At 41.8% G+C, this 14,936-nt stretch overlaps 1 protein-coding gene across 1 annotated transcript; it reads right to left on the bottom strand.

The window, feature by feature from the left end:
• Window positions 1-11,562: 11,562 nt before the first annotated feature.
• Window positions 11,563-14,501, bottom strand: LOC129728179 (uncharacterized). The gene is made up of 2 exons (XM_055686596.1): window positions 12,536-14,501; window positions 11,563-12,458 (listed from the first exon to the last, which is right to left on the bottom strand). The coding sequence occupies exons 1-2, from the start codon at window positions 14,499-14,501 to the stop codon at window positions 11,563-11,565; spliced, it is 2,862 nt and encodes a 953-aa protein (XP_055542571.1).
• Window positions 14,502-14,936: the final 435 nt, after the last annotated feature.

Genomic DNA, 14,936 nt, shown 5'->3' with positions numbered 1-14,936 from the left:
AATAACGACCATCAAATAAAAACGGTAGTGTTGTCTATGAACAGTTTATCGCAGCATATAATGTATACATTTAGTCCTACGTCACCATTTCATACAACCTCTAGGGCTGTATACCTTGTAGTATTCACCCTTACGTTTCAAGCTTCCTACTCTACAATACCGAGCCTCTTTCTATCCTACCAGTATCGCTAAATTATAATTCCATGGAGTGAGACTTCACCTAACGTTCCTCTGGCCAGGTTTATTTTAAGAGGGACTTATTATGTCAAGAGGAAGGAGTCTCGTTCCCCGTGTCAATATCGCTAATTACAATTCCCTGGAGAGGATAAATATTCCTATGATCAGTTTTATTATAAGAAGGACTTATTTTGTCAAGAGGACCAAACACCAGGTCACAATTACAATTCCCTGAAGAGGCACTTAGTGCTTTACCTCTGGTCAGTTTCATTATAAGTAGAACTTTTTGTCGAGAGGAAGGAGTCTTATCGAACCTCGTTCCTCTAGCCAAGATCGTGCCATAATTACAATTCCCTGAAGAGAACTATTTTACGTTACTCAGACCAGTTTTATTATAAGAGGGACTTATTTTTGTTAGGATGAAAGTCAGCAGGATGCTACAAAATTTAGCTTGAAGGAAGGGTATGTAGTGGAGAGCTTGAGAATAAATCCATGTTTTAGTCATTCGACAACCAAATGGCCTGATTCTACTAAGATTAGAACCCACGACCACCCACTTATCAAAGCGGACTCTGTAACCTTGCAGGCTACGAAGCTTTCCTCTCAGTTATTTTAATACAATTGCAAATTATTTCAATAAACCAGGAATTGTACCATCATGGAAAGTAGCGACGTCAGCTTGTTTGGACCCTTAAATAGGAAAGAGTGGCAGACAGCAGTTTATAATACTTAAAATCAAAGGCACATTAGTGCCACATTACGTCTGATTCCTGGACAAGCCAAAAGAACATCTCAACAATTTTCGCAGCCTCCAAATTGGTTAGAGTCACGAGATAAATTAACCTACAACTTTTCTACAAGTAGGACTCACGACATAAATTATGTTCAAAATAATCGAAACTATATGGACTGTGGTGCTGACATGTAGTGTATAAAATAAAAAAAAAATAATAATAAATAATCGTACATTAATTAGTCTAGAACTATAAATTGAACCTCCCTACAAATATCTTCATTGCCTTAGAGCAATAAACAACCAGCAGCGTACACGCAGATGCGAGAATGGCAGAACTCAAAAAAATTGTATAGTTGTATGTGCTTCATATGCAGCAACTGTGAGTGGGGATCAGGGTTAATATTTGTTGACACTCTTGAGTGAAAGTGAAAAAAAGCATCCATAAACGTTATTTTTTTACAATCTTTCAGAGTTCTCCTTTCCCGCTTTTTGCATGAAAGTGAACTGTCAAAACACCTCATTATATTTCATGCGATGGAAGCAAGACAACAAAATCAGTTTATCAGTTAACGAAGATTGTCAAGGCATCGGTCAGTGTCAGCGAAAAAGTGTTTCGGTGAGGTTCATTTTGGTTGAGTGGACTGTTTGTTTTTCTTTTTCGCTTTGAAGTGAAGATCATTTGGTTGGATTTGTCGTCAAATTTTATTCCGTAACCGTGAACGATGCGTGCGATCTATTTCATCTGAGCATAACAGCACGTTACTAGGACGGAAATCTAGTGTATCTGAAAGAGTGCTGCGATCATTGGAAGTGAAAATTGAAAATGATTGGCTGTAATTTTCGAAGAATTTTGCTGGGGAAAATTACTTTTATCAGCACTGGTGGGGATAGATATACATATGCTCCACATTCTGCAACTGGTGACTTTCAGAAAGCGTATAAAAGAAGCGCGCCTTCGGAAAAAGGCTCATTCTTGCGGATACTTTCAACAGCGATGGACGCAATGGCAACTCTAGCCAAGCAGAAGAGGAGAACGCGAGCGGGACTGGACGACACACACACCGGAGGAAGGACTATGGATGGCGCGGAGGGCCCCATCAATTCGGCAACGGATGTACAGGGCGGAGGACCTGGACATGCTGCGTGCAGGCGGCCGGTACCGGGGTTGGTACAAGCATGTTATGCTTCATCATTTACTCAACCGGACCCAATGCAGCCGATAACCCGCTGGCTGCTAGTGGACTACCAATGGACAGCGTCGAGACAAATTTTCAAGCATCCGCTTGCTCTCCGGATCACGACATGGACATTAACGACGCTTTACGGTTAAATTCTGAACCAATTCATGAGATAGAGTTACATAAATCTATCTTCTCGGGGTGCTGCAATATTCAGTGAAGCGATTCCAATCTCAAGGCGGGGAATGTACGAGTATCCAGGAGTACATTTGCTTATTGACCCTGCTGCAACACCAAAAGGTTATACGGCATCACAATTTCAAGGCTGCCAAGCAATAATTGGAATTTTACAAGTTTATGTAGATCTTCGTTTAATACTCTGTTGTATTGGTAAGCTTCCCCACTACGGAGTTCACGTATCGTTCAGCTTTTTTTTTTTCCTGTACATGGTCACCCTGCTTTGATGGCAATAGGCTCGTTTTCGGTACCTTCACGACTGTTGACGGCGAATTCAGAGACTAACAAATAGCAATTCTACCAGGTATGGATATCTTCTCTAGAGGTCTGTGAGCACTAGTAAATAAGACAAATAGGTAAAGACATATATCACATATCATCTAGTTTGACTTATTCCCGTTCAACCATTAAGTTTAGCAAGTAATTATTTAAACTAGGTAGTATGTCAGTACACTAGATGTAAGAAAGTAGATTAGGCAAATCGTAACTATATTAAGACATAATTATCACTAGATTAAAGATTTTTCGCACTAGCAGCACAACCAGTTCTCTTCAATGGCAGCTCTCTTTGTTCTAATGACACATATCAGCTTTGATCGTGAACCGATTGAAACGATTCCTCGAATGGTAACGTTCGAATGGTCAGGGATTTACGAAAAGTGATTTTAGTTGCAGGCGAAAACAGATTTGGCGCTTATCATTTTTAAGTTCATATTACGAACACTTTTGAAGAAACGTATGTCGGAGTTCATCCAAGTCAAAGTCCAAAGTTATCCTAGAGGTTATGGGCAATTCAAAGTAACGCATCCCGCAGCTGACCAGACCGAATTTCAAAAAATGATGTTTCCTGGTCAAGCTTCGCTTCAGTGCAATGGAATTTTCATCTTTCTGGAACTTCGTCAACACCAAAGGAAAATGTTCATCAGGGCCTGTAAATGTTCACCTAGATGATTTGGATTTGACTTCTGAAGCGGAATCATGTGAGCTACTCGCAAAATTTTTCACCTCTGTGTTCGCTGATAGAGTCGCCTCTGATGTTGAGGCGGATTACGAAATTACCACCGACTTGTTACTGGACGTCACAAACAAACTTGAATGATCTTACACTCCACTCCAGACGGCATCCCCGCTATATTGTTTAGCTTTAGCCGTTGGACTAATGCGTTGGTAAATCTACTTCGCTACATTTTCAACAAGTCAAATTCAACAAGGAAATTCCCCGAGGTGTGGAAACAATCTTTTATGTTTCCGGTCCTAAAGTCTGGCGATCGACAAAATGTCAAGAATTATCGGAGCATTACGAGTTTTTCTGCTGAATCTAAATTGTTCGAGATTATAGTTAGTGACGTCGTGCTTCATTCCATTGAAACTACATATCCACCGCGCAGCATGGATTAATGTCGAACCACTCAGTTTGAACTAAATTATTGAACAAAAAGCGCAAATTGATGTCATCTACACTGATTTGAAAGCAGTTTTCGACCGAATTGACCATTTCATATTATTGCGTAAAATTATACGACTAGTAGCATCGCGTCCGTTTGTTGAACGGTTGAGGTCGTATTTATGTGGAAGCTTCATTCATGTGTTTCGTCACAATTCACAAATAAATTTGGAGTTCCGCAAGGTAGCAATATGGGGCTTTTACTCTTCGCGGTCTGATATCAAAGGCTCGTGGACAGCTGGGATTCATTGATAAAATTTGCCACGACTTCAAAGATCCTCACTGCCTGAAAGCTTCATATTGCTCACTAGTACCACCACTACTTTCAAATTGTAGTTTCATTTGGTGCCCTCCTCAGTTAACTTGGTATCTGCGGATCGAACGTGTTCAGAAGAGATTTGTCCGACTTGCATTTCGCGACCTACCCTGGCGTAATCCTCCCACTGTACCCTGACCACTGTCGATTACTTGGCCTTGACACGCTTGAACGTCGTCGTAAACTCCAGCAAGCTGCATTTGTTGCGAAAATACTGAACGGCGGAATAGATTCACCGACTCTCCTGTTCCAGTTAAACTTCCGTTCCTCTCAACGATCCTTACGATCAACTAGCCTACTACACACCGCATTTCATCGTACATCGTTTGGGCTTAACGAACCTATCACCGCTGCAATAACGACCTTTTTGAGCGTAGAATAGCTATTTGAGATTGGCGAACCATCCCGCAAGTTTGTATTTTAGTTTTATGAATCAAATATTTTGTAGACTTGACTTTAAACTTTGTTATTTATTAAGACTTTTGTCGGACAAATTGAAGTAAACAAATAAACTAACGGATAAACAAATAATCTGTGCTAACAGAAACCGGTGGCAGGCAATGTTCTCATGAAGTGGAATCAATCTAAAAGAAAGGCCAAGTCCATTCTCATTGGATTCAAAACAGATAAAATCTTTGATTTCGTTCTGCCGAAGCAAGCGGCAGCTGGAAGGCTCTAAACTTGGTAGCTCAACTATTCTTAACCTTATGCTACAGCTATGATCCCCTGGAAGGGCAGACCACCAGGATGACTTGAGTGGTGTGGTTTTTGACGGAGGTAGAAAAAAAGAAGCAGAAGAAGTTTACCGACAAGTGCCATCGTTGTGGCAGATCGCATGCAGAAGAACTGTCGTTCGAGAAACCGGAGGAATATTCTATATCGGTAATCGATCAGGTGGAAGTAACGTTCATGGTAAATGGTGGTCAGAAAGAGTCTGAAACCGGGAAAGATCTAGTTCTGCCTATACTCAGAATGAAGCGATTATCTTGTCGAGGTTGCAAATCATCTGCGGAACATGCGGGAGCTGAATAATCCTTTCATCATCCATATGGCCAAGAATGCCAAGATACTGGTTAGAAAGTATGTTGGGGAAGTCAAAAGTATATCGTTCAAAGGAATTGAAAAACTTCGCAAAGACTTGCTCTCAGTCAAGTAGCTTTCACAAGATGGTATTAATGTACTATTCACGGCTCGCTATGACTAGAACCGTGCGGAGTTCGTTGTCGTTGTAAGTCAACAAGCTCTAAACAACTATACGAAACACGAGATGACTACTGGTTTGTAAAGAAGCTGGATTCGATTGGATTCGGCGAAACATGTGCCATGCCAAAGCAGTGCCTGAAGCCGTTTGATGGTGTTAGAGAGCCTATCACACGTCCGTTGAAAGTATTTACTCACCGGCTTCGCCGGTATGGGTTGTTTTGTATCGGTCACGATTGAACGCGTTTCAAGGACCATGAGGTTAAACTCAGTGGTTTTATATGCAGGTCTCACCGTGAACCAAAACCGCGAATGGCAATGATTGGCTACACTAACTTTAGAACCCTTACTCTGAGTAAATTTTAAAGGCATGTCAAGTGCGCTTGGTGATCCCTATCTTGTACAATTCAGAGAGGGGGAGTTATCGAACAATCCTGATAATGAACTGCTACCCGAAATCTCTTTGGAAGAATCCGATGATGAACCTCATAAAAACAAACCCTGGTGTACTCCAACAAACAAGTGGGGATTTTGCAACAAACAAGTGAAGATTGGCCGGAGTCATCATAAGAGAAACGCAGGTATTGTGTTTGATTTTCAAACGGGATATAGAGCAACCTTTGCTGCTATAATTTTTGATTTTACTTTTCCATCATCACCCAATATGGCCAAGGTTCGAATCCCAACGTCGACGTAGACATCGATTGCCCTGGGGTAGCGTTATCTGCTCGCTACCCAACCCAATTGGTCTAGATTCAATCCTAGTCGACACCGGGAGATTTCCTGAGACAAAAAATCTCTGGGATCACACCTTCCATCGCATGAGGACATAAAACCAATTGCGCCGGTCCAAAAATCAACGGGTTGCAAGTTAGAATCCTGAGTGGAGTCGCCTCCCCAGACGTCGATGATTGGCACAACAGTGGCGGAACTGGAGTGACGGAGAAGAAGCGACGCATGAAAATATACATCAACAGAAAGAAGAGACGAGAAGGATCACTGACTGTCAGTTATCCGTGATGAACTGCAATCCATTGAGAATAACCACGTGTGTCGAATGATGAAGCGTCCAGCAAGAGTGAAGCCATAGCAGTCTGCGTGAAGGAAGTAGTGCTGAAAATTTATCAAAATTCGAACTTCGGTTAAAAGGGTTCAAAAGTTTCGTCTTCTAAAAAAAAGTCCCTGTGCAAAATTTCAGCTTAATTGGGCTTCGGAAGTACGTGCATAAATGCAGTTAAAGTTTCAACTTAACACTCTCTATTTTTGAAAAGAAAAAATATTACCCAAGGTTGGCCAAGTTATTACCAGAATATCTAAACAAAAATTCTTATTAAAATTTACTCGGAAAAACCAGCTTTTGAAAATCTACTTATCGAAACCTACGCACGCTGTTTCCAAAGCTGCAAAAACGTGATCGAAATTATTTTGACCCAAACACATTAATTTTAGAGCCGTAACGTCTTCAGCAAAGTTGTTCCATTAATTATTCTCCATGTCATAGAAGTTGCAATTCCAAGATTAACTCACTCAACAGTGAGAAACGAATTTTACTTTTCTCATTTTGGAATATAAAAAATCCACTTTATTCAGCAAAGTTATAGCAAATTTTGAAATAAACAACTTTATGGAAGACATCATGCTTATATCTATCTATTGAAATGGGCTTTTGTGGAGTTTTTTTTTTCAGATTACCACTAAAATCTTATTTTGCTATTTAACTTTTTTTATACATAGTAGTTTTCTACAATTTTTGAATGTTCTATAAAACTGTTTGCTACAACGAAACAAACAATATCTCCGAGGAAAGTTTATTTTCATCTCACATATATTTTTGGTTATTGACGATTTTTACTAGAATAATGCGCTAATTTACACTAATTACTCTTAACCAAAAAAATAATGATTTTGGTGTCGTAGTGTCTTCAGTAAAGTTGTTCTTCAATTATTCTATTATTCTCCATTTTGTTAAAGTTAAAATTTTGTGAATAATGTACCTAAAAGTGAGAAATGAGTTGTATTTTTCTCATTTTTGCATATAAACATCCACTTTGCTGAGTAAAGTTTTAGCACATTTTGTAAGAAACAACTTTGACGAAGACACTATAATTGTATCTGCAAATTCAAATGAACTATTGTGAAGTTTTCTCTAGAATGCCCCCTAAAATCATGTTTAATATAAGTTTTTATAGTGATTTTTCAAATATTTTAAATTTTCTACAGTGTTGTTGACTATAAAACACACAAATTCACTGAAGAAAGTTTATTTTTATCTTTTGCGTTTACTTAGTTATTAAAGAATATTATTAAAATTATGCACATATTTATTAACAAATAGCTGCACAGGAGGCAGCGAGAGACAAATGCCTATATCTGGATTAAATGATGTTTTACTTGTACTTAAAGAAATGGTTTAGTCTGCAGATATTTGCAGATTTTATAGATATCTGTTAGTAAATTAATTCATTGTTTCAATAGAAATCGCCAAAAATCAATGAAATATGAGAGATAAAAACTAACTTTCTTCGATGAACTATTTGTTTTATGATGGCAAACAACATTGCAGAACATTGAAAAATTGTAGAAAATCACTACTAAATGTTATATTGAAAAAATTGATTTTTAGTGGCTGTCTGTAGAAAACTCCACAAAAGTTTATTTAAAAAGGCAGATAGCAGTCTGGTACCTTTGACAAAATTGTTTCTAATAAAATGGGTATGAACTTTGCCGAGCAAAGTGAATTTTTATAGGCAAAAACGAAAAAAAGGGAAATTCGCTTCTCATTGTTAAGTGGATTAATCACAAAATTTAAACTTCTATAACATGGAGAATAATTAATAAATAAACATTTCTGAAGGCACTATGTCTTAAAAATCTATTTTTTTTGGTCAAAATAATTTCGATCACATTTTTGCAGCTTTGGATCAGTGTGCTACGTATCGATATCAGCATCAGCCTATCATTTTGCACAGAAAAATTGAACAAGAGGCGTCGCGAACGTGCAGTCAGAAAGACCACACGGAATCACGTTTAATTTATTATTGATTGTTTCTTACATATCAACTTACTTTCTAGTCCTAGAGTGGATTCCGTGAGACACAATTTCCACTCACGAGTCCACTACCTATTTTAATGGCCTTTTCTCAGCCTGTCTCTATTGTAGAACATACAATATTTGTTTAAAGACTGACTTAATCCATTCGTCTGAGCGATGGTCTCTGCGCTCCGCCGTTCTACTTTGTATTCAAACAAACCGGTAACTCATCCTCGCGCACGCGGTGACGGTGACAAACAATTTTTGTCACCCAAACCAGACGGAATCCTTGGCTACAAATGCAAACAAGTTCTGACTCAGTTTAATGAAACGGCTTATGGCCAGCTTCTTTCGGAGTTCTAAGTGTGTCACCTGATGTGATGGAACCCTGTAGTAAGCTGTCTGGTGCCATTACATCTGCCCCGCCTCCAATGATAGAGCTCCCGTGAAACGTCGAGCTCTACCGATAACTATTGCGGGTTAGTTACGTTTATATATATATATTTACGCTCGAGATTACCGCTGCCAGATGGTCCCGAGGTACGATGCTGGCCTAACAAGCCAGTCGTCGTAGGTTCAAGTTTCGGCTCGGGAATGTCTGTTAGTGTCAGTAGGATCGTAGTGTACCTATAATAAACAGAATGTCGAGTTCCGAATCGGAATGCAGCACCAAGGCACTAAGGTGGACGCTCAATCCAAGTTGAGAGCCAAGTTCTACATACTGACTCCTTTCGACATTCAACAAAACAAAAACTGTATATTTTCTTAACGAATTTCGTCATCAAAGCCCTTCTGGATGACAAAAAACAGTCAAAGAATGCTGAGAAAGGGTATCGGAAAAATTTAATGACAACCTAAGTGTTGTTGGAAAAAAGGTTGTTTAACACTTATTCCGAACCGCTCCGTTATGGATTTGTCAATCATGGCATGTCAAAATGAAATTTTTCCAACCGACTGTGACTTGGCGGCTGATCGATTCTCTTGGCGCGCTTTTCCCAATTACTTCATCAAAAAGGCCTTCACAGCTGGCTCGCTGCCAATGAAGTTCTTGAGACAGTAGACTGATTGTAAACGGAATTTCAACCAATCGTAAGGTTAAACTGCCACTAAACATGCAAACAAGTAATTCCGTTATGGCTCCGCCTGCCTGCTTCAGCTAGTGCAAGGGAGGTATTGTGAAGCCATTATCCTTATTACTTAAATGAATCGCTCACGTGAAGATTCATCGGCCGCGCTACGGTTGCCGGTATATTGTTCCGAACCACTGGCGGCGATTCCGCTCTGCATCGCCATTGTTTGTGCAAAGCGTTTCGTAATTCAGAGAGTGTGAAAACGCTTTTGCACCGGGAGCAAACAGGACTCTTGCGTAACATTCATTTGTCCCGAGCAAAGTGTGAACTAACGCCTGCTCCCGCGCCCGCCTTTGCTATGCCCAGCCTGCGGCAAGTGGAGTGCTTTTGATCGTATATAAAATAAGCACGTCTCGTATGAGCTCTTATTATATCATACTTGGTTTTTTTTCTTCAAAACTCACTCGCTTGTTGTTTGCCTTCTTTGAAAAACCCGTCTGGAATCCTGTGTGTGTAGGTGCGATGGCCTCGGAATGGCGCAGCCGGTGTTTTCTCATCACCCAAGACATCCCCTGGGGCAGAAACGAACGCTCGAGTACACGGACCACGTTAAGCCAGCGCGTGGTGGTATACAGTAATTAAAATTAAATTATTCTCGCTGGCATTCCGGCTGGCTTTTGTGGCATTTGCTGCTCCCATTCAGTTCATTTTTCTACTATTTTTGCACAAAACGTAAAACCAGTTTTTTCATGTCAGAAACTCATGTATTGCCATTTAAAAAATGTGAATTAGCAATTGTTCGTCACTAGATTAACAACCTGCAGGCTTTAATAATCTATTCTGTTCTGCCTTCTGGTCCACCAGAAGGGTTGTCGATATTAGAAATAGAATATCGATATGCGTTTTATCGATATCAAAGGCAGCATCGATATTAAATTCGATATCACGTTCCAATATCGATATTTTATCGATATTTTTCTTTATGGGTTTTTTGTTTGGCTTTCAGTTATGCCTGAAACAAGCTGAACGCCAACGTGAGTGATCGGACGAGATTTCTGCCGAAGGTTAATAAACAGCCGTGAGTAGAGTTGTTCATTGACCTACGGCAAGAATCTCAGCCGATCGGTCGCGTTGGCGTTCAGCATGTTTCATGCGAAGTGTTTGCTATTTCATCTCGTCCGTTAGGACAGCGGGCCGATTGCTGATCGCTTTACGCAAGGTGCATTTTCCAATCAGATTAAACCGACGTTTCATGAGCCGCATCTCCTAATCGTCACTGATCCATTGGCTAATCATCAGCCAGTTACTGAAGCATCCTACCTGAACATTCATGTTATCGCTTATGTAACACCGATTCTTTACTGAAACACCAAGGCATCGCATTTAATCGGTTCAATGTGGTGGTTATTGCCCCGAGAAGTTCCACACCCAAATTTCTGGAAATTCGCTCTATACATGCTGTCAATGAAAATGGAAATATGGCAACCATATTTCCGTCGAACTGCTTACATTTTCCATCTACCACTTATTGATTCTAATACCAACAATTCTGGTACCTACTTTTTAGTTGGTTTGCTCTAAAATAGCTAAACTACTTGTTGCGATTAACGTCCAGATCGCAGCTCAAAAATACCTGCCAAACTATCCAATGAATGTGCGGTTGATCGAGACTCCGTCGATCGGTGCACCAACAAGCAGGGCCAGCAGCAGACAGCAGAACAGCAACCAGCAACCCGCAGCAGATGATCCAGAGGGGCACTTTCATCGGGTAAGTGATTACACCGTTAAGTAGTTTTAGACTCACTAAACTTTCACTTCAAATTTATTAACTTTGACCTTTATTTCAGGCGATCTACTTAATCCGACAATTTTATTGCAACTAAACTACTGCCAGCGAAACCACTCTATAAATATTGCCCAATTCCTACCAGTGTGTGTGCAAGGTGTAGTCTACACAAAAATGGGCCTCAACGCAGAGTGCGTTCACTGCCGAATTCTGAGCAATTGTTTAGAATTTTATGCCTAACCTGAACATCGCCACCACCTTGACAAATGACATTTTCAATCAAAACAAGTTCCACGTTTCGCTGTTCTTGTGACACAAATCAAATTTTACAATTTTTCTAACTATATTCTTCTCTTCTCGTTTCAGCATAGTTAAAAACTACAAATTTTACTGATTTTTCTCCAAGGTGTCGTTTTGCTGGATGTCCATCTCGGCGGCAGGCTCTGGAACAGGAGTTTCAGCAGCATTAATAGGCAATAAGCAGACTTTGACGATCGGCCTCTTAATGATACCTTTGCTCGTTCTTAGGATGACTACTCGAGCAAGTTTATCCGCACCAGAATGAACACCGTCGATCCTAGCCAGTGGCCATTCCAGCGGTACTTGAAGCTCATCTACGACAAGTGCCAAGCGACCGGGGACGATATCTTCATTTGCCTGGCAAATCTTGTGATCCTTCTGGAGCTCGTGCAAATATTCGGTTCCCCACCTGTGCCAAAACTGCTGATGTATTTGCTGTAGCTGTTGATAGTGATCCAGGCGGTTGATCGGAAGGCATTGCAGGTCTGGTTCTGGCAGCGCATGCAGTGTGGTTCTCACCAAGAAGTGCGCCGGTGTCAACGTGTTGAAATTTTTACCGTTGTCGGAGTGTACGTGCGCCGGCAATCCTCTGCGAGAGAAAAACCGTCGAAATGCTGCTAAAAAGGCCGAAGTAGTGAGATCCGAAACCAACTCAATGTGGACGGCTTTAGTTGAGAAACAAACGAAGATGCAGATGTAGGCTTTCGTTGGGGATGCTCGCTTAAGTGGAGGCCGCAAATAGACGGGGCCGGCATAATCAACACCGGTAACGGTGAACGGTCGGCTCGGTGTAACACGGGGTATCGGAAGTTGACCTGTGCGTTGTTGGGCCGGAACGGGATTGGCTCGTAAACATGGGAGGCAATTTCTAATCACACTTCTCACAAGTCGTTTGCCTCGAACTGGCCAATATGTCTCGCGCATGGCGGCAAGTGTTAGTTGGCCACCACCGTGTAGCAGTTTCAGATGGTAGAATTTGGCGACTATTTTGGACAGTGGGTGAAAGCTGGGCAAAAGGGATGGATGTTTATAGGAAAATGGCTGGTCAGACAGTCTCAACCTCCCCCCACTCTGATAGTTCCTTGCTGGTCTATGAATGGATTAAGTGCACGAATTTGCGATTGTTTATGTAGCGGTTCTTTCGCTTGAAGTTCTTTTATCTCCTGGCTGAATTCATCTGTTTGGGCAATCTGGATTAATCGCACTTTTGCTTCTTCTAATTGCGTTACAGACAAAAGCTGGCTGGTACCTGGTCTGGATTGTGGATTGGGTCGAGCTTTTAGTCGAATTAGGCGAATAAATTGCAGACAATGAGCAGTGACTCGTACAAGCAACGTGAATGACGAGTACCGAAGAAATATGGAATTAACAGCCGGTTTAGCGCGAACCATTGTAGCAACTACCTTCCGGGCTTCGATGTTGTTGACTGGTGCATGCAGCGGGAGAGATGCAGGCCATTTTTCTTTAGGTAACCGAAGCCAAGTTGGTCCATACTTCCACAACTCACTCGATACAAATTCGCCAACTGCCATTCCTCGGGAAACCAAGTCAGCGGGATTGTCCTTCCCTGGTATATAAGTCCATCGATATCCGTGTGTCAGGGTTTGTATCTTAGATACCCGGTTGGCAACAAACGTCTTCCATGTACGAGATGGCGCTTGCAACCACTGAATCGTGACGGTAGAATCCGACCAAAAGCGGGCATCCGAAATTTCCAGTTGCAGAGCGGTTTTAACGTGTGCATACAGCTGCGATGCAATTTCTGCTGCACACAGCTCGAGCCTGGGGAGTGTGATTCGATCTAATGGTGCGACTCGTGATTTAGACGCTAATAATTTGACCCTTATGTTGCCATGCGTGTCTGTAGATCGCGCGTAAACACAAGCTCCGTAGGCACTTTCAGATGCATCCGAAAAGGTGTGTAGCTGAACTTTCGCATGGGGTAGAAATGCATAACGGTCGATGCGGTATTCTGCTATGCCGGCTAGGTCACGATGATAGGTTTTCCATTTTTCTTGTATAGCGTTCGGCACAGGTTGATCCCAATCGCAGTGGGCCAACCACAACTCCTGCATAAACATTTTACCCCGAATGACCACAGGGGCAATTAATTCTAGCGGATCGAAAAGCTGCGAAATGGAAGATAAAATTGATCGTTTAGATTCTGGTGCCTTCCTGCTAACAATTTTCGATTCGAAACGTAGCTCATCTGTCTCAGGCTCCCAGCCGATTCCCAGAGCCTTTACAGATTCATGCGGTGCAAATACAAATGATGATTGCGTTCCAATTTGTTCTGATGACAGTCCCTGCAGTACCTCTAGTTTGTTCGATGTCCACTTTCGTAAGGTAAGTCCGCCTTTGCTCAACAGTTCGGTCAATTCGTGTCGCAGCTGCAAGGCTTCATCAACTGATTGCGCGCCTCCGAGGCAATCATCTACATAAAAATTCTTGCGTAATATAGGATCAGCCAGCGGGTACGCAGTCCCTTCGTCGTCGGCCAGCTGCTGGAGTGTTCTCGTAGCCAGGAAAGAAGATGGCGCTAACCTGTAAGTGACGGTTAGTAACTCGTAGGTTTGTATTGGGTCAGACTCGTTAAATCGCCACAGGATGCGTTGGTAAGGTGTATCTTCAGGGTGAATTAGAACTTGCCGGTACATTTTCTCGATGTCAGCCACTAGTGCCACAGGAAATTTCCGAAATCTGAGGACAATCGACAGTAAGTCGTCCTGGACAACCGGTCCAGTGAGAAGTGCCTCGTTCAACGATACTCCAGTAGATGATTTTGCAGAACCATCGAAGACTACACGCACCTTTGTCGTGGTGCTGGATTCCTTTACGACGGGGTGGTGAGGAAGATAAAAATTACCGAAGGAGTGCTGGTTCATACCGAGCAATCGCATATGACCAAGTGAAATGTACTCACGCATGAATCGATGGTACTCCTCCTTCATTTCCGCTTCTCTTTCTAATCTCTGCTCCAACAGCCTAAATCTTCGCAGTGCAGCAGCCTTGGATTCGCCCAACATGCTATGGAAATGCATCCTGATTTCGTGGTAGACGAACTATGTAGCGCCCACTGCGATCTCTTGCCACGGTCGACGTGTATAAATTTTCACATTCGCGTTCCTCCGCCGAGTAATCAACGCGCGAAGGTAATTTCTCCACTTTCCAGAACCGTTCCAAACTTTCTTCGAGTGTGGTAAGACAAATAGCAGTCACGTTGCACTGCACGGTTTCCGGGGAAGCAGGAATCAAATCATCAGATCCAGCCACAATCCATCCAAAGACACTGTCCACCATCTCGGGAAGGTCCCTTGCAATGCGAATTCGTGCTGGTGATCTAAAACAGTCAAAGAAGTGTGGTAAACCAATAATCATGTCGATTGGACCTCGTTCGTAAAAGGTAGGATCAGCCAAGAAAAGATCCTTGGGAATATTCCAGTCAGCAATGGATATGTTCC

Source organism: Wyeomyia smithii, chromosome 3 (assembly GCF_029784165.1).
Source record: "Wyeomyia smithii strain HCP4-BCI-WySm-NY-G18 chromosome 3, ASM2978416v1, whole genome shotgun sequence".
NCBI classification, from domain to species: Eukaryota; Metazoa; Arthropoda; class Insecta; order Diptera; family Culicidae; genus Wyeomyia; species Wyeomyia smithii.
Note: the sequence above shows the minus strand (reverse complement) of the source record. Positions and strands in the feature narration are given on the sequence as shown.